The 22,115-nt window shown below is 53.1% G+C and overlaps 1 protein-coding gene across 1 annotated transcript in view; it reads left to right on the forward strand.

Annotated features, from left to right (window-relative positions):
* ARNT2 (aryl hydrocarbon receptor nuclear translocator 2) overlaps positions 1-22,115 on the forward strand; it is a 195,324-nt gene that overhangs the window by 155,899 nt on the left and 17,310 nt on the right. Inside the window, exons 12-15 of the mRNA XM_060120677.1 lie at positions 4,072-4,223; positions 14,418-14,490; positions 15,779-15,902; positions 21,163-21,262. Coding sequence (XP_059976660.1) covers positions 4,072-4,223; positions 14,418-14,490; positions 15,779-15,902; positions 21,163-21,262 — 449 coding nt within the window. The remainder of the gene's footprint in view (positions 1-4,071; positions 4,224-14,417; positions 14,491-15,778; positions 15,903-21,162; positions 21,263-22,115) is intronic.

Here is a 22,115-nt window from a genome sequence, read left to right on the forward strand (position 1 = left end):
CTTCATTTTCATATGGAAATAAAGCTCTAACAGTGACTGTTGGTAACCAGCCAGACCCTTTGTCATACATTATCCTGTATGATCCTCAGTCCTTCACAGTATATTATCAGCCCCACGTTTTTGCAGTGGAAACCAGGACTCAGAGAGGTTCAGTCACCTGCCCCGAGTCACACAGCAAGGCAATAACAGATCTAGGGCTGGAGCCTGCCTTCTTCCAAAGCCCCACACCGGCCTCACCGTCTGACAGCACCCCTGAGATTTTAAAAGAAAAAGAAGGAATTTAACATTGATCCCACGCTGGTATCTGGCTTAAGTAACCCTCGCTCTGACAGCAGCCACCTCATTCCTCAGGCAGGAGGCAAAGCCAAAGCAACCACGCCCTAGAGCCGGCAGCCAGGGCAGGTCACAGGGCTCAGCGGGCAGCAGGCAGCAGCCAAAGGGACATCCTGGGGAGCGCCAGGCCTGGGCCCCTCGCTTGTGTTCTTTGGGTTCTAGCCACCAGTGGTCGGGGTGAGGGACAAATGTTGATAAAGGGAAGTGGCTTGTTTTTGCAAAAGCACGGAGGAGGCTATGTCAGTTCGGAGTCAGCCCTTGAACTCTGGATTTAAACAAAAGTATTTGAATGGCCCTGACATGCGACCTTAGAGTGGGATCGAGTTTTTGAGGAATACTGAGGTTGGTTTGTGAGGTTGGCTGGGAATCCTGAGTTCGCTCTGGTGTCTGCTCATGGATTCCCTGTCTGGATCCCAGCTGACCTAGAAGTCAGATGAAAGAGTGGAACCCAGTGAGATTTAAGACAGGTTCCTTCTTCTCTCAGCTCAGATGCCTTCAGTGGTGACAGTGGTAGCAGTGGTGGTGGTGATGAGTAAGGCTGTTCTCAGGAAGAGCTGGGCTAGGCTGGGTTTATGCCTGGCCTTTGTGATCTAGGACACTAGCATCGCACCTGAATAAGGCGCAGTTGAACATACCAGCCTGGCCTCCAGGCCTGGACTGTGATACCCACACTGCCTTAACGTGCCTACTCTCATCCCCCATCGCACCTCAGGTCTCCCCGCCCCCAAACATCTGCTCACGCTGCGCCTTCTGCCAGGAGAGCCCTCCCCAGAAGGCGCAGCATGTTCACTTGCCAACGTTTTACCCAAACCCATCTCCCTCCAGGAACCCTTTCTGGATCCTGAGAAAGGCTATCTCCTCAACTTGCTGGTAACCTGATCTTGATCTCAGGTGGCCTCGGCCTGCAGCAGCTTGAAGCAGGGCTTCCGGTTCCCGGCCAGAGATTGAGGTCAGGTCGCGGCAGTGAGAGCACCAAATCCTAGCCACTAGACCAGTGGCCAGTGACAAGGCCCTGGCCCTTCAACTTTGCAGAAAAGAATCCCACAAAGACAGAAAGTAGTGAAACAAGTAAAATGTTCATTAGGAAAAAGAATATGTGTGGATAGACACACGGGCGGGCTTAGAGAGAGAATCACTTATAGGGGGCATTTCTTCCCGTTTCCTTTGTCCAGTCACCTTGCTTTGCCCGGTTCTGAGTCCATATTTGATTTATCTCAGGGTCCTCCCATGTGTGCGCGCATCTCTTAGCCAAGGTGGATTCTAGTGAAGAGGCCTATGGGTAGGTTGACATCACCTACTACGGGGTCGCTCCCCTTTCCTTTTTGACCTCCAAGGAGCCTTTCTGCACGTGTGTAGTCGGGAAGGTCTCCTTGACTTCGAGGATGAGGAATATGTGGTCTTTTATCTCTTATCTGGGTGGGGCCCAGCTCGTCTCTCGCTCCTGTAATTTTGGAGTGTCTGCCCACAGCGGGGCAAACTCCAGCCGCTGAGCCTGGGACCCTTCTATCTCCTGCCTCAATCTTATGTTTCTGTAGTGGTATTTGCTCTCTCTGAGTTACAGTTACCCATGCACCTGCCCTGCCTGTGCTAGGTGAGAAGCTCTTTGGGGACAAGTGTTCTGTCTCAGCTATAGTGATTCAAGAAAAGACAAGGGGCACAGGGGTCAGGTAGACCCGGGATCCCATCCTGTCTCTGCCCCTCCTTAGTCATAAGGCTTTGGCAGGATAGTTAACTCTTTTGAGGCTCAGTTTCCAGTAACACAAAATACTGCTGTGAGGACTGCGTGAGGTAACACGCACAAGATGCTTGCCCGTCGGCCCCGAGGCGGGTGCAGGGCTGCACTCCCTCCCCCGGCTCTTTAGCCACAGCTCCAAGGGCTGAGCTTGCACACGCCGTGCCTTGGGAGTGTTTGTTACATGGAGTTAAAAAATTTCACACCATCTCAGGCATCCTGCTTAGAGGAAACATGAAAAGGTTCCATCCGCGAGCTTCAGAGTGTGGAAGACGTGGTCTCACGACGGGGGCGCTGCCTGTGTCCTGTGTGCTTTGTGCAGACTCAGAGGAGGACCCCTCAGAACATCGACCTGAGGGGCACATGGCCTTGACCTCTGGCCAGCTTCCTGTTGGGGCTGCAGGCCGGCTGGCAGGCACCCCCGAGCGCCCGGCCTGGCCTCGCCACACGGCTAGGCTTCCTCACGTGAGGTGTCGGGAAGGGTCTCCCCTCCTTGCGCTTTTGGTCTGGTTTCTTTATCACGTGGACTTTCCCACCAGGGAGCCCAGCACCCTCAGGTTTCATCTCATCCTTCTCCCCAGGGGTGGTGCAGAGAGAGGATGGCCGCCCCGGCTGCATCAGCCCAGGGCACAGGGCCAAAGACGCATCAGGTCGGCTCAGGAAATGTGCTCGAGGGGCCTGCTCTGTGCCGGGCCCTGGGCTGAGGCTGGGGGAGACTCGGTGACCGAGGGGTCCCTGCCCCCAGACTGGTTACGGACGTCCAACCTGGAATACAGCACAAGTGCCTCCCCGACCCCTAGGACCAGGTCCCCATTCTCATCTCTGGTCACACTATGGTCTGCAGTCGGGCCGGCCCGCTGCCCAGCGCCTGGGGCCTTCCCGTCCCGAAGGCCAGGAGGGGCGCTCCTGTTTGCCTTGCTTTGTCCTGGGTGCGTGAGCACAGCCAGGCCCAGACGCACCAGCCATCTGTGTCCTTCCTCCTCGTGTTCCTGCTTCAGCCGAGAACTGCCCCTGAGAACGGCTGCTTTCTGCACCTGCGCCCGCCCGCCTCCGCATCTCCGGGTTTCTGTGTGTGGTAGATCGTGTGTGTCTGCGCAGAGCAGGACAGCCAGCCGTGTGTCCGCTGAAACGCGCTTGTGGTTGGGAAGCAAGATCTTGGTTCCTGTCCCAGCTTTCCCACCAAAGTTGTCCGATCTTGGGCAACTTATTTTATTTCTGTGACACTCAGCGTTATCCTCTGTAAATAGTAAAGCCCACCTCACCTAGTTCTTGTGAGGGTTTACATTTGGAAGTATTCTGGAAACCATACTGCAACATAAAAGAAATCGTAGAGGGACTTCCCTGGCAGTCCAGTGATTAAGACTCCACGCTTCCACTGCAGGGAGCACGGGTTCGATCCCTGGTCAGGGAACTAAGATCCTTCGTGCCACACAGCACAGCCAAAAAAAAAAAAAAGGGTAATAATAGATACATGCATACAAAGAGATAATGCATAGAAATTAGTTATTTTATCTCCTCCCAGAGAGTATATTTAATCCAATCTACAATGTTAAACAGCGTTTAAGAATTTCTTAATGAGAGGTATGAATAAATAAACCCATGAATACAATGTCACACCATAGCTGAGTATGAGAGCCTTACTTCACGGGAGCACTGTCAGCAAACCCAGAGCGCCCTAGCAGCCAAGGCAAAAAGGGAAACCCTCCAGCTTGCAGAGTTCTCGTGATCTGATTTGTAAACGCGGAAACGTTCTGATATCAAATGGGCATTGACTAGTTGGCTTCTCACACGGTGGCGACAGAGCAACCTAAATGCAGTACCCGGCCTCACGGGGGAAGTGGACAGAGGGCTCCCGTCAGGTGACCGCTCTCTCCCACCCCCACCCTCCCTCCGTGCCTGCCTTTGGCTACGATGCTCCTGTCCTGAGCTCCCGCTGGCTGCCTCCCCCTCCTCTGTCTGGCACCATCCTTCCTCCTGCTGACTTCCTTCTCCCAATGTTTGCTCAGGTGGTGAAGCTGAAAGGCCAAGTGCTGTCGGTCATGTATCGATTCCGCACCAAGAACCGGGAGTGGGTGTTAATCCGCACCAGCAGCTTCACCTTCCAGAACCCCTATTCTGATGAGATCGAGTACATCATCTGCACCAACACCAATGTCAAGTACGTACCTTCCCCTCCCGGGACCCCCTTCTCAATTCCCTCCTGAGGTGTGAGACCCCAGCGCTGAGCGGTGACCCCCATGGCCCTCCCGCTCCGTCAGCACAGTCGGTTCGAGGTGCTCTGGTTTCCCATGCTGTTTTCTCTGCAGAGCCCAGCAGGGCAGAGCTGGGGGCTTCCTCGTGCCTCCGCCGTGTACCTGCCGCCTGACCTGGTTTCGTGGTCCTGCTGAAGCCGGGGGCAGAGGAGTGAGGCTGAGCCTCTTGGCAGCGCTAGGGTGTCGGGGCAGGCGGCGTGGGGGTGGGCGTGCCCGGGACACGTGGTTTCTCTTCTGCCTGATCACTGGCGCCGTCCTCCCAAGATCTTTGCTGGCGTCACCACCGCTGTGTCCCACGCATGTTAACACACAGACCCGAGCTCCGGTCTTGGCCCCCCTGACTTCCCAGCCATGTGATCTTGACTGCTGTGTCCCCTCATTCCTCACGTGTGGAAGGGGTGATAACACCTCCCTTTCAGGTTCCCGTGAGGATTAGATGAGGTCCGGCTCCTAGATACAGGCGGGTCATGCCTCCTCTCCGGACTTCCTCTCGAAGAAATAGAAGTCCAGAGAACCAACAGGAACAAAGGCAAAACGATGTTGAGGTGTGTGGCAGGAATGGCAGCCTTCAGGGGCACGCGATGAGCTGACTGGTGAAACTGTCACCGTGGCTCCCCGTACTGGTCAGTGCACTGCCATCCTCCACTTTCCCAGGTCCGACACTGAGTCCGTGGAGTCTGTTCCCACCCTGGCCACCTCCCATCCTCATCTGCTAACAGCCCCCCCGGGCACTGATGCCTCCGGGCACTCACTGTGACCTCCTGGCCTCCCTCAGGGCTCTCCGTTGCCATATCCCAGCTCCCTGGGTTTGGGGGTTCCCATCTGGGTCCCACAAAGCAGCCTCCTTTCCAGGCAGCACCCTCAGTGTCTCGGCTTTGGCCCAGCTCCTGGGCCACAAGACACAGAGCTTGACAGGTGGGTCCACACAAGATCCCTCAGAGGACAGGTGACCTGGGTTTCAATCCCAGCTCCCGCCTGGGCAAGTCACCTGCTCTCTTGAAGCCTCAGTTGCTCATCTGTAAAATGGGGAGAATAACAGAACACCCCCCGCCTCGGATCCTGCGCGTAGACGGTGTGTGTGAATCGCCCTGGCGGAGTAGCAGCCCTGGGCGGTGGGGTCTGCAGCAGTCAGCACCAATGCTCTGGAGGCGGAGTAGCAGCCCTGGGCGGTGGGGTCTGCAGCAGCCAGCACCGATGCTCTGGAGGCGGAGTAGCAGCCCTGGGCGGTGGGGTCTGCAGCAGTCAGCACCAATGCTCTGGAGGTGGAGTAGCAGCCCTGGGCGGTGGGGTCTGCAGCAGTCAGCACCAATGCTCTGGAGGCAGCGGCAACCCCTCTGCCACCTGCCGCGGCTGCCCGGGTTTCTTGGCTTGTTCTCTACGGGCTGCCCCAGATCCGCTAAGTGCGCGCTTCCTTCGAACCCTGCGCACGTCGTGTTGCCTTCCAGCGAACAGAGAAGCCAGGGCCCTCCGCGTTCATGTGGGGGTCTGTCTCCATCCCCTCCACTCCTGCTCTGCTGGCTTCTCCCTCCAGGGCCAAGCCCTCCATTTGCTTTCTAGCTCCCAGCGCATCCTCTGTCTCCCATGGCCCCTGGGTTCTCGTCCAGTCCCGCCACAGCCTCCCTCCCAGGCCCTCACCTAGCCACGTGGCTTCCTGATCTTGGAAAAACCCTGTCTTGCCAATCCTCCTTGCTTTCCTCCCAGCTGGCCCTGCCACCTGTCTGTACTGGAGCCCCCTCACCATGCATCTCTTCTTGACCCCCGAGAGCCTGGCTGTGGCACCCAGCTCTGCTAACGTGCTTTCCCAGCAGCCACCAGGGACCCCATCAATAACTCGTTCTCACTGGTCATTCTTCCCAGACTGTCTGGCCAACTCCTTTTTTTGTCTTTTTCTTTTTTTATTATAATATAAATTAATTTATATATTTATTTATTTTGGGCTGCATTGGGTCTTTGTTGCTGTGTGTGGGCTTTCTCTAGTTGCGGCGAGCAGGGGCTGCTCTTTGTTGCGGTGTGCAGGCTTCTCATTGTCGTGGCTCTCCTTGTTGCAGAGCACAGGCTCTAGGCGCACAGGCTTCATTAGTTGTGGCTCGCAGGCTCTAGAGTGCAGGTTCAGTTGTGGCGCATGGGCTCCATAGTTGTGGCTCGCAGGCTCTAGAGCGCAGGCTCAGTAGTTGTGGCACATGGGCTCAGTAGTTGTGGCTTGCAGGCTCTAGAACGCAGCCTCAGGAGTTGTGGCACATGGGCTCAGTAGTTGTGGCTCGCAGGCTCTAGAACGCAGCCTCAGGAGTTGTGGTGCATGGGCTCAGTAGTTGTGGCTCGCGGGCTCTAGAGCGCAGGCTCAGAAGTTGTGGCACATGGGCTTCGTTGCTCTGCGGCATGTGGGATCTTCCCGCACCAGGGCTCGAACCCAACTCCCCTGAATTGGCAGGCGGATTCTTAACCACTGCGCCACCAGGGAAGTCCCGACTCCTCTTTCTTTGCATCTTATCCCTCGGCTTACTTGATTCTGATTCTTCTTACACCTCCATATTCTAGTCAGGACTTTGCTGGTGGTGAGAATAACAGGAGGAAATATAGCTGTAGGTCCAGGTATGCAAAAAGATAATGCCATTATGTTTTAATAACTGACTTTGTCTAGTCACTGCTTGGTAAACTCAGTCAAATGGAGGGGTTTTTGCTTCTCCCACTTCCCCCGACCTGGGCAGGAGAGGGAGCCGAGCGGCACCCGCTAGTGCCAGGCCTATGTCCCGCCCTGGCCTTGGGGAAAATGGTGAATCTCAAGAAACAGGAGGAAGAGTCAGACGGGCAGGGCTCAGGATCCCATGGCTCCTTCTTCATTCCACAGAGGGGATGTGGAGGTGAGACACAGGCCCGACCTCCAGGAGCTCCTAGGATGAAGGTAACAGGTGTGCTCATTGACCTGGAGCCAGGGACGGGCAGTGGGAGCCCCGGGGGACGAGGCTGAAGTGAGCGAGAGAGCAACAGACCTGCTCGGCATCTGTTCAAGCCACAGCTCACCTGCAGGCTCCCCCTGCCTGTCCCGGCCCCTCTCCAGCCCCGCCAGCTGCCTGTGCCCGAAGCCGTGGAAACGGGCAGGCCGGCCACGCATTCTGAGCCGTGGGCACTCTCCTAGAACATTCACTCTCTTTTTTTGTGTGTGGTACGCGGGCCTCTCACTGTTGTGGCCCCTCCCGTTGCGGAGCACAGGCTCTGGACGCGCAGGCTCAGCGGCCATGGCTCACGGGCCCAGCCGCTCCGCGGCATGTGGGATCTTCCCGGACCGGGGCGCGAACCCGTGTCCCCTGCATCGGCAGGCGGGCTCTCAACCGCTGCGCCACCAGGGAAGCCCCCACCCTCTTGATGCCCACCTGTTGACTGGCTCTTAGCGCAAGGTGCCTCCTGCTACGATCCTGTCCCTCTTCTCTTCCATTCATCCCTGCCTGCCTCCCTGCCCCACGCCCGCTGCGTGTGTGGTGCCTGATGTCTGTGGCTTGCTGCGAGAGAACCTCCGAGGGTGTGGCAGGAACAGCCCACCTGTCACTGAACCTGCTCGAGTGCGGGCCTCCCTCTGCAGTGGAGAGCACGGTCCCAGGCTGGGGACCGGGCAGAGTCCTCTAGACTTAGGACAGAAGCACAGACTGAAGCTCCCTTTTTGGGGGTTTTGGTAGTTTTCCCCTTTTCACCATTCATTCACTTCTAACATGAATACAGGCTTCAGCCGTCACGGTCGCCTGCCTTGTTGCGACTCAGTTCAACGCAGTGGGTAGTCACTGAGCACTGTACCAGGAGTCCAGTGAACTCAGGACGCCTCTGTTCTGGTCTCTGCACCACCACCCCGCCCCCCCCGGAAGGCTCCCGTCACGTGGAGAGCGTGAGAAGTAGGCAGCAGGAGGGAGGGACAGGTGAAAACGCCATCACGAGGGCACAGGGGAGACAGAGAATTCCCGCTTCCACACAGGGCCTCCGAGAAAGCATCCCCAGCAGGTAGCGCTACAGCGGAGCCTGGAAGGAAAGTGAAGCCCTTCCTCCTAAAAGCCGTCACAGGCAGAGGTTTTGATTACTTCCTGGAAGTCAGACATCGTTGAGAAAACAGAACATTCTGTCCCTGGGGGTGTCCCTACATCTCTTCTCAGGACGATTGCTCCTGGCAGCTCACTGAGGTTAGATGGGGTGACGATGTCCCTCAGCACATGGCCTCACACCAGAGGCCTGAACTGTTGTCTGCTGGACCAAAAGGTCTTCAGTGGGTAAAGATGGTAGGAAATGTTTACTGTGAACAGTAGAGGGCAGTGACAACTGTCACGAGAACTGTCCTCCCTGCTTCACATTTGTGGCTAAACGTCGCCAGCAGTAGGCAGACTCGTTATGCAGAGGTCCTTACATGCTCTGTGCTTGCAGGGCGGGGGGCGGGGGGGAGTTGCAAACCCAGTTGCGTTCAGGCAGAAGCATCGGAAGGAAACTCCCCAGGGAAATGGAGTGTTAATGGTCAGCATTTGAAGCTGCTGAGAAGAAGGCCTCTTTGTCACCCTTGCCTGTTTTCCTGGTACGTTGATGGAGGAAAATGGAGCGAAGTCCAGAAAACACAGACTCCCATTTCACACGCTGGTGGCACAGCTTTGACACGTGCCCACGTCTTAGGGTCTAGGGATCGACACCGTTTCAGGTAGACAAGCCGTGGGCGTCTCGGAGCAGGAGTCATTCGCGCGACCCAGGTGCTGTGCTTTCCTTAGCGGGGACGGAAGGCAGCCCTTTGCACCTGCTGGGTCTGAGCCCTGTTTGTGCAACAGCCCTTTGCAAAGTCACTGTGGGTCTTCATAACCACAGCTGCGTGTTGTGCCTGTGTGTGTGTGTCCTTGAAACTCCACCACGCCCGTAGTCACGGTGGGCGTCTCAGGGCCCGCTGTCCAACCCCACGTCTTCAGGGACGGCTGTCTCGGGCCCAGCCCACCTGGCCGGTAGTTGACAGGATGTGGGAGCAGGGAGTAAAAGGAAGCAAAGAAGACCTACAAGGAAGGTGTCACTCCTGGTCTCTGCAGAACTAAGAGAAGGGGAAGGGGCCAAAACACCCTGTCACCAAGCCCCATCCTGGGACTTGTCTTGGGTCCTGCCCTCTCATCCACCTGCAACAGACAACCTGGCAGAGAACCGGTCCCCAGGTTCCGTCTGGGGTCCTCTCTGGCCCTCCTTCTCCTCCTCCGCCCCTTCTCCGATGACCCCATCCAGGCCTTTGCCATCTCCTGGGTGAGCATCCGTCCTCCTTCCTGACCGGTTCCTCCTGCCTTCCATCCGGCCCCAGACGCCATCTCTCTAAAACCGCACTCACTGCGCCCTGTCCCTGATCAGAACAGTTCCAAAGCCCTTGACAGGCACCCAGAGTCCTTCACAATGGGCATGCAGACGGCGCTCAGTCAATGGTGGGTATTATTCGCCTCGCTCTGGTCAGCTGAGCTTGCCCAGCCCCTAGATGGCTCCAAGCTGGATTCCGGTTCCACCCAGGGGTGCGATCACACACTGCCCCCGGATGCCCCCCTAATGGCTGGTTGCTCACTTACTCAGGCTGAGTAAAAGCCTCCGTTCTGGGAGCGTCAGAGATAAACTGACAGCATCTGCCCAACATCCTGCGCCTTCCCGTGCAGGGAGGCCACACGGACAGGAAGCCTGGGCTTGATGGTTTCTAATCATCAGCTCTAGTCCCCCAGCTAATGGACAGGGGGCAGGGGGCAGCGGTCGGGGGCAGCGGGAGCCCGGTTCCCTCAGGTCCCTCCCGTGCACTGTCAGTCAGCTTGCAGCCGAGCTGCCGTTTGTCTCCCTCTCTGGAATTTGCAAGCACACCAAGGTTTATTTTTATTCCGTTGCCGTGAAATGTCCGAGAAAGCTCCTTTGGCTTCTTCTCAGGATGGGGCGGCCTGCAGGTCAGCATTTCTTCCCCATGCACTCGGCTACGGAAGCGGAAACCAAAGGCCGGGACAGAGAATCTGATGTCCGGACCACAGGGGGAGTGAGGTTAGGATCCTTGGGATTTGCCAGCCAAGCCTGAGACTTTATTTTCCTTCTACGGTGAAAGTTGCTTTCTGTGGTCTCAAAGCCCCCAGAGCAACAGAGCTGAGAACAAACTCCCATCGTAACACCTCAGGCCCTGACCACACTTCTGTGCAAATTAGAAGCCCATCTTCCCTGCATCGCAGACCAGCCCCAGGGTACACAGCAGGGTGAGTGGAGAGGTCTGGGTTTCTGCCCTGTTCACCCCATGGCGGGGCCCCAGGCACAGCAGCACAACTGCCCACTCACCAAGATTCTGTGCTTGGACTGGACACCAAGGCTGAGCCACAAGGTAGGAGTGGTCATTATTTCTTGGAAAAATGCTTGTGGGTTGAAGGTTGGGCCCTGGGAAACTTGTGAAAGGAAGAAAGGGTGGTCCACGGATTCCCGCCATGAAGGAGAGTTCAATGCTCCAAAAATCCCAAAGCACAGGTCTTTTCTTCTCTCCCACCTGGTGGCTCAAGGTGCTGTCTTGTGGGGCCCACAGCTCTGGAATGGGAGACGTGACATGATGGTTCCTGTTACACCTGTGGGACAGAGTGCGGGGTCTGCAACCAGACAGCCTTGGCTTTGAGTCCTGTGTGCACCACACAGAGCTGTGTCACTGAGCCTCAGTTTCTTTATCTGTAAAATGGGACTTTTGCAGAGATGTGAAAACAGTAGCGAAGTACTGGCTCTGCGTACTACACTCAGATTTTAGAGGCCCTGCAAATGAAAGATGAGGGTGCCTTCAAGATGTAAATCAAAAGAAAAGAAAACAAAACTGTCAAGTAAAAATAAGAAAATATAGAAAGTTGTGATTTTTATATTGATGATTATATCGATTCTTTAAAATGTTTTTGAAATATCCCTTTTTTTGAAAATTATTTTAGTGCTCCTGTTTCCTGGTGTTACAAGCATAGGCTTAGGCTGCCTGGTGGGCAATCTCAGGATGCTGGTTTTATTGTTAACCTTTTCCCTGGGCTCTCACACCAAGGTGGGAAGACATACTGTGTGCTCAGATAGAACCTCATTCTTCCCGTGTCGTGGCCTTAACTCAACGTACCGCAATTGCTTGCCACCTTGTCTGTTTTCCTCTGGAGGTCGTCAGCTCCCCAAGGGCAGAGACCACATAGGTTCGGAATCATTATCCTCTCTCCAGTGCCTGGCACAGAGCTTGGCGTAGATATTTCAGCACACTTCACTGAAGACATGGCTCACCCGGGCTTAGTTCCAAATAAATTATTCACTGGGTCCTCCAACTGGGGTCCTTTTCTAGGATGTCTTCCCTTACAGGGGACACACACGCCAGGGGCACCAAGTGAAAGGCACGGCTGGAGGAGTGAATAGTGTTCGGACCGTACATCTCTGAATGCTGAGAAAAAGAGTTGAGAAGCACAATTCAAGTTATTTTGTGTTTCTCCAGGGCAGAATTAGAACTCAAACTGGGAGTTGTAGGAAGGTAGATTTGGGCTGTTTTGGGGACAGACTTTTTATATTGTTTCTGTCTACAAATGGAGTAGCAAGCTCCCCAGGACAGTGGCAGTTGGGCAGAGACTGGCCAGTGGCCCATCTGAGATGATGTATCAATACTAGGGACTGCTCCAGCTGGGGAGCTGGGGACCAGATCCCCTCTGTTCATTCCGTTCCTAGTTGCTGAGAATAGTCAGGAAAAGGAATGCTTCCGCACTTGGTGTTAGAAAGTCTCTTTGTTCTCAGTCTTCACCACCTACCAGCCTGGCGGTTGTGTTGATGTTCGTGTTTGCCCTTTGAGACCTTGTTTCCACACTCTGCCCTGTTATGTGCCCGGGAAGGGCCAACGTTAACTCTATGGACAGGAACGAGAGCGTTTCCAGTTGTCCGGCCAATGGAGGGACAGGCTGCAGACAGTGGGGTGAGAGGAGGCCGGCCACCTCCCAAGGCGAGCGGAGGCTGCATCCGTCATCAGGCAGCTGCTCCCTGCCGGCTCCCCCTGCCCCTTCAGCCCGGGGGGAAGTTGGGCTTCCCCCCACTGCTGCCAGCCCAGGGGTTCTTCAGTATCCAAGCCGAGTCTCCCTTACCACCGTCCCACACCCGCCAAGTAACCCCTTCCCTACACCCTCTTTGATCACCCCTTCCAAGAGCGCCATCCAGTCTCTGCAGCCCGGTAGCCTCTCTGGGCCTCAGTTTCCCCACTTGTAAAGGGAGTTTCTAAAACATCTACCTCAAGGGTTAGCTCACGGTGAGGCTAATGTGAGTTGCGTGAGTGCAGAGCCGTAGCAGAGGGCTGGGGCAAATGCACAGTGGATGCCGGCGTCTTTGCCCTCCCCGTGGCCCAACTACACCGCTCCTCAGAGGGGGGCCCTCCAGATCCTGCTGATTGAGGTTGCAGTTATCCCACTGCGAGCTCGCGGTGGCCCCTCTGCAGGGACCTGCTCCCCTGACTGAGCCGATCCACACCAGCCCACCCCTCCGTTCCTCCCCGTGGAGTGTCTAGTGAGCTCTCCGTGCACCGCACACCCTGAGTGAAGGCGGGGGGAATATGTGAGCTGTCCCTCCAGGGGTCCTGCTACCTCCCTGTCCAGGGCGTGGCCAGGGATGAGAAAAGCTTGATGTCCAAAAATGTACAAAGGTACCCCCTAAGATCATCCTTGCCTTAAAATAGTGAAATAGTGAAAACGAAAATCTGTCCAATTAATGCAAGCACTTAAGATATTTTTTTCCATGTCCCAAATCTTGTTCACCCACGTAGGACATAACGTTTGTAGCCATAATCATAGCGTCCGTAACATTTCGTGCTGAACTTTTCCACACACTCTTATCACACCTTCTGGTGTTTCCAGGTGGTCTTCACAGTGGCCACTGCTGGTGACCGTGGAGGATTTCCTCAGCAAATTAATATACGTTTACCAAGCCACTCCCCTATTATAGCCAGCTTTACGTGGATAGCTCTTGTTTCCTGCCCCTGAATCATTTCCTTAGCAGAAACCCCAGCAGCAGGGGGGCCACCTGGAAGGGAAGGGCGTGACCCTGGCCGTACCTCCTAATGGGGTCGCCGTACTGCTTTCCAAGAAGATTGCGTCCACACACGCTTCTCCTACAGAGTGTGAGCTGAGTGGTTTCAACACCCAGCCACCACACTAAGCATGTTTTTACTAACTTAGTAGGTGAAAAATTATACTTCGAGGTTATTTTAATTTGCACTTATTTTGTTTATTTTAGTGGTGAAAATATTTCCCTAATTACTTGCTCGTTATATGTATATACATGTTATATGTATACATATTGCATATTACATATTTGTTTATGCTCGAATGGTCTGTTCATGTCCTTTAAATTGATGCACGGGCAAGGGTGGGGGACTGATTTTTGTCAGTAATTTGCCAGTAAGTTTTTGTCTGACATCCTTGTTGGTGTTTAAGGGTCATCCTGCCCCTTTTTTAGGCTCTGAGCTGCAGGACTCACTGTGCCTTGAAAGTAACCCAGTTTCCATACTTTAAAACGTCAAGCAACCATGCCGTCTAAGTAGTCTTTTGGTTTCCCAAGTCAAGCAGCCCAGTACCGTGCAGAGAGCAGAGCAAGCCGGGTCAGACGCGTGAGGTCAGATCCTGGCTCTGTCGTGTCACAGCCACTTGCTGGTCAGCCAACTGGGACAACCGCTTGGCCTCTTTTGACTTCCATCTCTTCATTTTAATGTGGGGTAAAGTAACCACTGTGAAAATTTAGCGTGAGACTTGGATGGGATGATGTCACCTCCTACCAGCTTACAGGGAAACAAGCATTGGCTGAAGCCAACAGCATCGTTGGGCTTTTCTGAATTTTGCCTTAAATGTTTTTCTCTTTTAATGTTGGTGTCTTTTACCCTGCATAAAACGAAGTCATAAATCAAAACTTATTTCCTAAATATTGGCGGCCTACACTTGAAAGGCAAGGCTTGGGGTCTTGATTTGGGACATAAAAATAATGAAATCAGTCATAACCGAGAACAGCGTAGAGATCCATCGGGCGCTGCCGTCTGTGCCCTTGGGGAGCGGGGACAGCTGTGGCTCCGCCCCGTCAGCACCACTTCTGGTCTTCGTGACTGCTGACTCCTTGTTTCCCAGGCAGCTTCAGCAGCAGCAGGCGGAATTGGAGGTGCACCAGAGAGACGGGTTGTCATCCTACGACTTACCGCAGGTGAATTTCTGGAAAGCGCGTTCCCAGTTGGAACTGTCTCCAACCAAAGGACTGCGGACTAAATCCAATCCTTAGCTTGAGCCCCTCCGCTCAAGAGGTGCTGTCTCTCCCTCTACCCACCCTGCAAAAAGCATTTTGGTCCCCGGAGTGGGGCGGGGGGTCGGCTGTGACTCTTCCATGCAGAGCCGAGCCGAGCCATGAAGAGTGTAAGACAGGAAGCGCTAGGAGACGCGGTCAGCCAGCACAGTAAGTGCCCTACATACGAACCGTCAAGCTGCGAGCTTTCAAAGATGCGAACGTGCATTCGCACGTCCAGTCACGGAAGTTAGCTCACGTGTCTGGCGTACATTGTCACATGCGTGCGTCCCCTACAAGTGACTGTGCTTTTGTGTACTTTACAGTACTGTAGAGAGTACAGTAGTACAGTATCTTTATTTCAAGCCCAGGATGTCCGGAAGCAAGCGTAAAAGCAGCAGTGATGTAGCTGGTACTACTGTACTTTTCAAGGTACTGTACTGTAAGGTTAAAAAGGTCTTCTTTATGTTTTGTTTTTTATGTAGTATTTGTGTGAAAAGTATGATAAACCTATTACAGTACAGTACTATAGAGCCGATTGTGTTAGTTGGGGACCTAGGCTAACTTTGTTGGACTTACAAACAAATTGGACTTAAGAACATGCTCTCGGAACAGAACTCGTTCGTATGTAGGGGACTTACTGGTACTGAGATGCAGAGGCTGTGTGGGAACTAACCCTAACCCTAACCCTAACCCGAACCCGAACCCTAAGCCAGCACGGCTTTGAACTGTGTCAGCCCTGCAGCCTCCTCGCTGCTTCTCCCGCCTTTAGTCTGAGCCGCTCTGTTCTCAGCACACTTCTCCGGTCACAGCCTGTGTCTCCCACTTCACTGCCCTGTCCCCTTTCCTTCTCCCATCTCCCCAGGCCCCACTGCGGGAGAAACTGCAGCTTGTGTTGGTATTTGGCCTCTCTCTCCAATTAAACTTTATGTTCACTTTTCCCGATATTTAGACTAGGTTGATTATTTTTATTTATCTCTCTCCAAGTGATCAGTGGGACTCCAGTGACCTTTCTGTGACCTCTCGTTCACACCCCCGCCCGTCTGTTCTTGGCTTTCCTGTACAGAAAAGCTCCTGCCCTACACAACACCGAAGGCTGAAACGCCAGCAATTCTGAGGGAGGGGGATCTGGTGGAGGCAAACAGGTGACCTCTGGGAGCGTTTGCTCTGCCCCTCACATGCAGGATGCTCTTGTGTTTTCATGTGCAAACAGGTTCCTGTCTCCAACCTACCAGCCGGGGTTCACGAGGCCGGGAAGTCTGTGGAAAAGGCAGACTCAATCTTTTCCCAGGAAAGAGATCCGCGGTTTGCCGAGATGTTTGCAGGAATCAGTGCATGTAAGTTTCCAAAGGATGCTGAGGTCGTGAGATTGTGGGGTTTATAGTTGCTGTCCAGCCATTTGGAGGCAGCCACCCTTGAGGGTGAATTTACAGCGACTTCTATAGGGTAGAAAAGTAGCACCAAATACAGGGGTTCCAGTGGATCCTCTCTACTCCTGGCCTCGCCTCTCATTTACCCGTTACCTGGGGCAACCAACCTGGAGCCTCTGACATCTCATCTTCAAAATTTGAGGAATTGGAATAAATGAGCTCTATTAATCATGGTAGAATTTAGTTTTGTCAAGACAAAGACATGTCCCTATAAAAAACAAGTATATCTTGGGACTTACCTGGCGGTGCAGTGGTTAAGAATCCGCCTGCCAATACAGGGGGCACGGGTTTGAGCCCCAGTCCGGGAAGATCCCACATGCTGTGGAGCAACTAAGCCCGTGCGCCACAACTACTGAGCCTGCGCTCTAGAGCCCGTGAGCCACAGCTATTGAGCCCACGTGCCACAACCACTGAAGCCTGCGCACCTAGAGCCCGTGCTCTGCAACAAGAGAAGCCACCGCAGTGAGCGCACTGCAACCAAGAGTAGCCCCCGCTCGCCACAACTAGAGAAAGCCCGCGCGCAGCAACGAAGACCCAACACAGCCAAAAATAAATAAATTTATTAAAAAAAAAGAATCTCAACTTAATCTCTAATACAGAGAGGACCGAATTTTAAAATAAAAATATGCAGTAAAGAGGAAAATAAAAATTATCCAGTATCCTACCACCCAGATTTAATCTTTTTTAACTTTTTAAAAGTCGTCCTTTTTGTCTTTTTCTGCACATGTGAAATCTTTTTATATACAAAATCAAGCTCCTGCTGTTCGGTAGCTTACTTTTTCACATGACAATTTATTATGAACGTCTTTCTAGATTATTAAATGGTCTGAATCGTATTTACCGCCTGCGTGGTGTTCCATCGTATGGGTGTTCCACGGCGCATCCTTCATGGTGGTCACTGGGGTGCTCACCTGTGTTAGCACTGCAGTTAGAGAAAATGGCGCCATTCTTGGGACTTCGCCGGCGGTCCAGTGGTTACGACTCTGTGCCTGCACTGCAGGGGACTCGGGTTCAATCCCTGGTCGGGGAGCTAAGATCCCACATGCTGCGAGGGGCGGCCAAAAATAAATAAATAAATAATAAAAAGGTATAAAATTTTTGAAAAAAAGAAAATGGTGCTGTTCAAAGTTCAGGTGTCACGTGGAACCCACGTGGGCAGCTGCCTCACTCGCCCACTCAGACTGCCGCTAAGATCAGCCACATATAAAACTTGGAAATGTCTTTGTCAGTTCCAAAATTCGGGGAAAAGATTCCATTTTCATGTGATCTGTGAGATACAGTGTAATCGGGATCAGCTGAAGGGAGAAACCGGCCGACTCACGCCATGGAAGCGTGGGGAACGCGGTAATGGGAAGGGACCCCCATTAGCGTCCTCCTAGGGCTAAGGAACTGGGGTCAGCACGGGCCACAGGGAGGAACAGAGAGGCCCCGGGCAGCTGGGAGAGAGCAGATCTCAGGCCTCCTGCTGCCAGCACCTGTAGTGGAAGACCCCAGCCCTCGTGCCCACGTGGCTGTGAGCCAGATGCTAGGAAAGTAGGGAGCGTGCTGGAGCTGCCTGAGCTGAGAACAGCAACAGAGAACAGACCTGTTAGCATGACGGGGAGGCTCCCCTCTGGTGCTTCCCACCGGCCCTCCAGATATGCCGCCCGCCCACAGCGGTATTTCCTCGACTTTTACAGAGAAACGTAATTTCATCCAGCAAGAGGAAACAATAGCAGAAGTTCCTCTTCCTCTCAGATAAGCCTGAACTATTTGGTCAGATACCCACAGCATTTCTGGGAAACCCACTTGAAATTTTAATATTATACAAACATAGACCTTTTCCCATAAAGATGACAAAATAGAAAAAAAATTAACAGATAAGGAAAAAGAAGGGAAGGAAAATATGTCATCCAAGAGTATTTCCACCAACCAAGCTGCTTTCCTATATGAAAAAGCAACAGAAAGACCTTCTCGGACATTCACCATCTACTTATACTTCCTGGAAAAAAATTACTTGCAGAAGACTGTGCTTTTTGTGAAATGAATCAAAATATGGAACACAAGAATGGAAGTGATAGGTTGGAAAAGAAGTAGCGATGAAAAAGTGAAACTAGTGACACCTGGAATTAATATAACATTGTTAGAAGATAAAAAAGATATGTAAAAATAAAAACCAGAGTGAATTCAGCAAAGATACGTACTTTGGATCAGGGGACTAGAAACAGACATTTCTCATCAGTCTATACTATTTTATCTCTGACATATAACTTCAAGTATGTTTAAACATAACCACTAATGGATGAAAAAAAAAAAAAAAGATGGAAGGAAAGAGGTCTTGCCTCCAAACCACTTCCAAGAAAAGACAAGGAAATTTTTAGCAACTTGCAAAACACTCAGGAGAAAAATAAAGAGAGAGAGCAAGAAAATATGAATAGCACGAGTAATGAAATAAGTTGATGCTCAAGGGCTTCTGACGGATAGTTCTTGAATAGTATGGTGCCAAAATGTGATACAACCAAAACAAGATGAAATGAAAGTATGGAACCGGAAAGAGCGGGTGGTGATGATGCTCTCCAAAACCAAGGAGGAAAGCAGAGAAAGAAGCCTATTGTATACAGGTAAAAGATGGAACCTAGGGCTTCCCTGGTGGCGCAGTGGTTGAGAGTCCGCCTGCCGATGCAGGGGACACGGGTTCGTGCCCCGGTCCAGGAAGATCCCACATGCCGCGGAGCGGCTGGGCCCGTGGGCCATGGCCCGCGTACCGCAAAAAAAAAAAAAAAAAGATGGAACCTAAAATGAAGATATAAATGTCATGAACAATGAAATGTGAAATCCAAAAATAGTTTGAAACACAAGAGATCCTGACAAAGCCAGATGACAGCAGAAGATTTCAATATGCCTTTCTTCATCTCTAGCAAATCATGTAGATCAAAATAATAAAGATATGGAATATTGAATAATTTTATGTGTATATATATTAAGTGATAGATAGATAGATAGATGTAATTTTGTACCCCACAGATGTCCTGGAGCATTTAGAAAAACAATGTTTCTTATTTAACCAACCACCAAAAAACCTTAAATACATGAGAAAAAGTGGCTTGTTTATAGTCAAGAGAAGTCCAGAAGTCTGCCTAACTCATGCAGCTTTTAGCCTCATCTCTTTCTTTCCAAGATTCAAGGCCTTATGATCGGGTTAGCAATACACACCCGAGTCTGATCTCTTTCCATCCTGTAAGGATTTCCCAATGAGCACCCCGTCACTGCAGCAAAAGAAAATGGACCAGGAAAACTGCTCAGTGCCTCCGGTTTCTCCAAACGTCACAGAGGTTTGTTGACACGTGTGGGCGATTTGTCACGTGGCCCCTGAAGCCAGCTCTCTGGGCCCCAAGCCTGTGAGCCCGAGCGTCCATCACTTCTCACGCTCACTCAAGGGAGGATCCACCCGCTCCGCCCATCCCCCCACCAGCAACCAGAGACAGGTGCAGACGTGGGGTCTGTCCAGGCGTAAAATAATTGCCTTTATATCCTTTATTCCAAGATCTTGTTGCAAGCAGGGATGTTAGGGTCTATAGGAATAAGACGCGTAGGGATTTTGAGGTTCTAGGGAAATTGGGAGGGTGCTTCGGAGAGCCCTGGACCCCTCAATTACCAGAGGGAGTGAGAAGGCTCCCGTTCCCACTCCTGTTTCTCAAACTACCGCCCTCTTCCTCGTGTTAAGATCTCACAGCCCAGCTGGGATTTGAGCCCATTTCTTCAGCCTCTCTCTGTGGGAGAGACTGCTGAGCTGAGCTTTCTACCTAGCGCTCCACGGTGGCAGAGAAGCATCCACTATTACGCATCTTGGATGGGCCTGAGTGTTCTCACTTGTATGAGGAGCTTGGCCTCTCAAAGAAACCCTCGTGGAAGGGGAAGGAACGCAAGTCGGGGCTGCTCCAGGTTAGCGGGAGCACCTGCTGGGTTAGGGCAGCGGGGTCAGGCAGGGTTCTGGGCCAGTGGGAGGAGTGCTGGACTTGGATTCAAGCCCTGAGTCCTCCTTCACTGGCTCGTGAGCTTGGACAAACTGAGCCTCAGTTTCCACACTAGCAAGTGATAGCAAACATTTAAATGCTGTTGGCTCTGATACTGGCCCCTGTTTTAAGCACTTAACTTATGCTAACTCATTGACTTCCCACCACAGCCCTATGAGGAAGCTGCTATTATTATCACCATCTTTCACTCGGGGAAACGGAGACAGGAGGAGGTTAAATAACATGTCCAAGGCCACACCCCAGATAAATAGGGCAGAGCTGGATGTTAGAGCCTGTCCTCATAATCATGGCTCTGCACCTTCTCACGCATAAAATGAGAGATATCGGGGATTCCTTAGCGGTCCAGGGGTTAGGTCTTCGCCTTCCAGTGCAGGGGGTGCAGGTTCGATCCCTGGTCGGGGAGCTAAGATCCCACATGGCAGACTTCCCTTGTGGTCCAGTGGTTAAGAATCCGCCTGCCAGTTCAGGGGACACGGGTTCGATCCCTGGGCCGGGAAGATCCCACATGCTGTGGAACAACTGAGCCTGCGCTCTAGAGCCTGTGCTCTGCAACAAGAGAAGCCACCGCAATGAGAAGCCCGCGCACCGCAACGAAGAGTGGCCCCCGCTTGCCGCAACTAGAGAAAGCCCGTGTACAGCAATGAAGACCCAGTGCAGCCCCCCCCAAAAAAAGCACAAACATATAATAATAATAATAAAAAGATCCCACATGCCTTGTGGCCAAGAAACCAAAACATAACACAGAAGCAATATTGTAACAAATTCAAAAAGGACTTTTTTAAGAAAATGGTCCACATCAAAAAAATCTTAAAAAAAAAAAAATGAGAGGCATCATACCCACCCCAGGTGAGAAGAACTCCGTAAAATACTGTGTGAGGAAGAACCCTCTTTAGTTCTTTTCATCTTCCCGACTCTCGGAAAGAGCCTGCCTTACAGCTTGTGGCCCAGCTGAGGCTTCAGGGAACAGCCGGGGGCCCGCAAGAGCAGCTGCAGAGATCAGGGCGGGGCGGGCCGCATGGGGATGGGCTGGGCCGCCCAGGGCCTGTGCCCTCCTGCTGGTGCCCGCCACCCCTGCATCTGTGCTCGGGGCTCCCTGCCCTGGGGTCTGCAGGGCAGGAACTCCTCCAATGTGACCCTTGCTCTGCTTTTCCCAGCGGAGAAGAAGATGATGAGCTCGGCTTCTGCAGCAGGAACTCAGCAGATCTACTCCCAAGGCAGCCCGTTTCCCCCGGGACACTCGGGAAAGGCCTTCAGGTACCTGGTGGGGGCGGGCAGCGGGGCAAGAGGGGAGGAAGAGGCCCCCCTACCCAGTGAAGCCCTGGGTCTCAGAGCTTGGCTCTGCGTGCAACAAATACTGCAAACCTCACTTCGTGCTTACGCCTCCACATGCCCGGGCCAGGCTCAGGAGTCCGGTGGCTCCGGTTCTGCCCTGTGAGCCCTAGGTGAGTCACCGTAAGTGATGGTGTCAGTTAACTCTACATCAGATGTGAAAGGTGCCAGCCACTGCGTTGTGTAGCAGTGCCTGCCGGGGAGAAGGGAGTGAGGTGGCCTCTAGCCAGGACTCAGATGGCGCAGAGCTGGGGACACCTGACAAGGCAGCAGGTTCTGAGGCCATGGCCAACTCCAAGGGGAAGAGGACACCTTGGCCCATCATGCCTGGGGTCTCAGCCTAAGGGGCCACTCATGGGAGGTACAGGCAGGATGTCTGGCCTTCCCACAGCTTGGTTCTTAGCATCAGGGACCTCTTGTAGGTCACAGAGGAAGCTGTGACAACACCACCATGACAGTACCACCAGAGGCAAGGCCTGGCTCCGCTGCCTGCCGGGGAAACAGGAGCACAGGCTGGGGAGAATGGCTAGAGGAGAGACCCGCAGCGTTCAGGGAGGGTGTGGGGGTACTCAAGTGAGCATCAGATGCCCGCAGACTCACTAGGAGAAGCATCTCAAATGCGTGCCCAGGAGGATGGGGCTCCTCAGCCCAGCCTCTGGCCGACTTGGCCAGAGCTGAGTTTTCAGATAAGATGCAGGCAGGGACCGGGACTGGGCAGGGGGGACCAGCCACCCCAGGGAGAGGTCCGGGCCGGGGCTGCCCTCTCTAAGGGGATGAG

The sequence above is a fragment of the Lagenorhynchus albirostris genome, chromosome 1 (assembly GCF_949774975.1).
Source record: "Lagenorhynchus albirostris chromosome 1, mLagAlb1.1, whole genome shotgun sequence".
In the NCBI taxonomy this organism is placed as follows: domain Eukaryota; kingdom Metazoa; phylum Chordata; class Mammalia; order Artiodactyla; family Delphinidae; genus Lagenorhynchus; species Lagenorhynchus albirostris.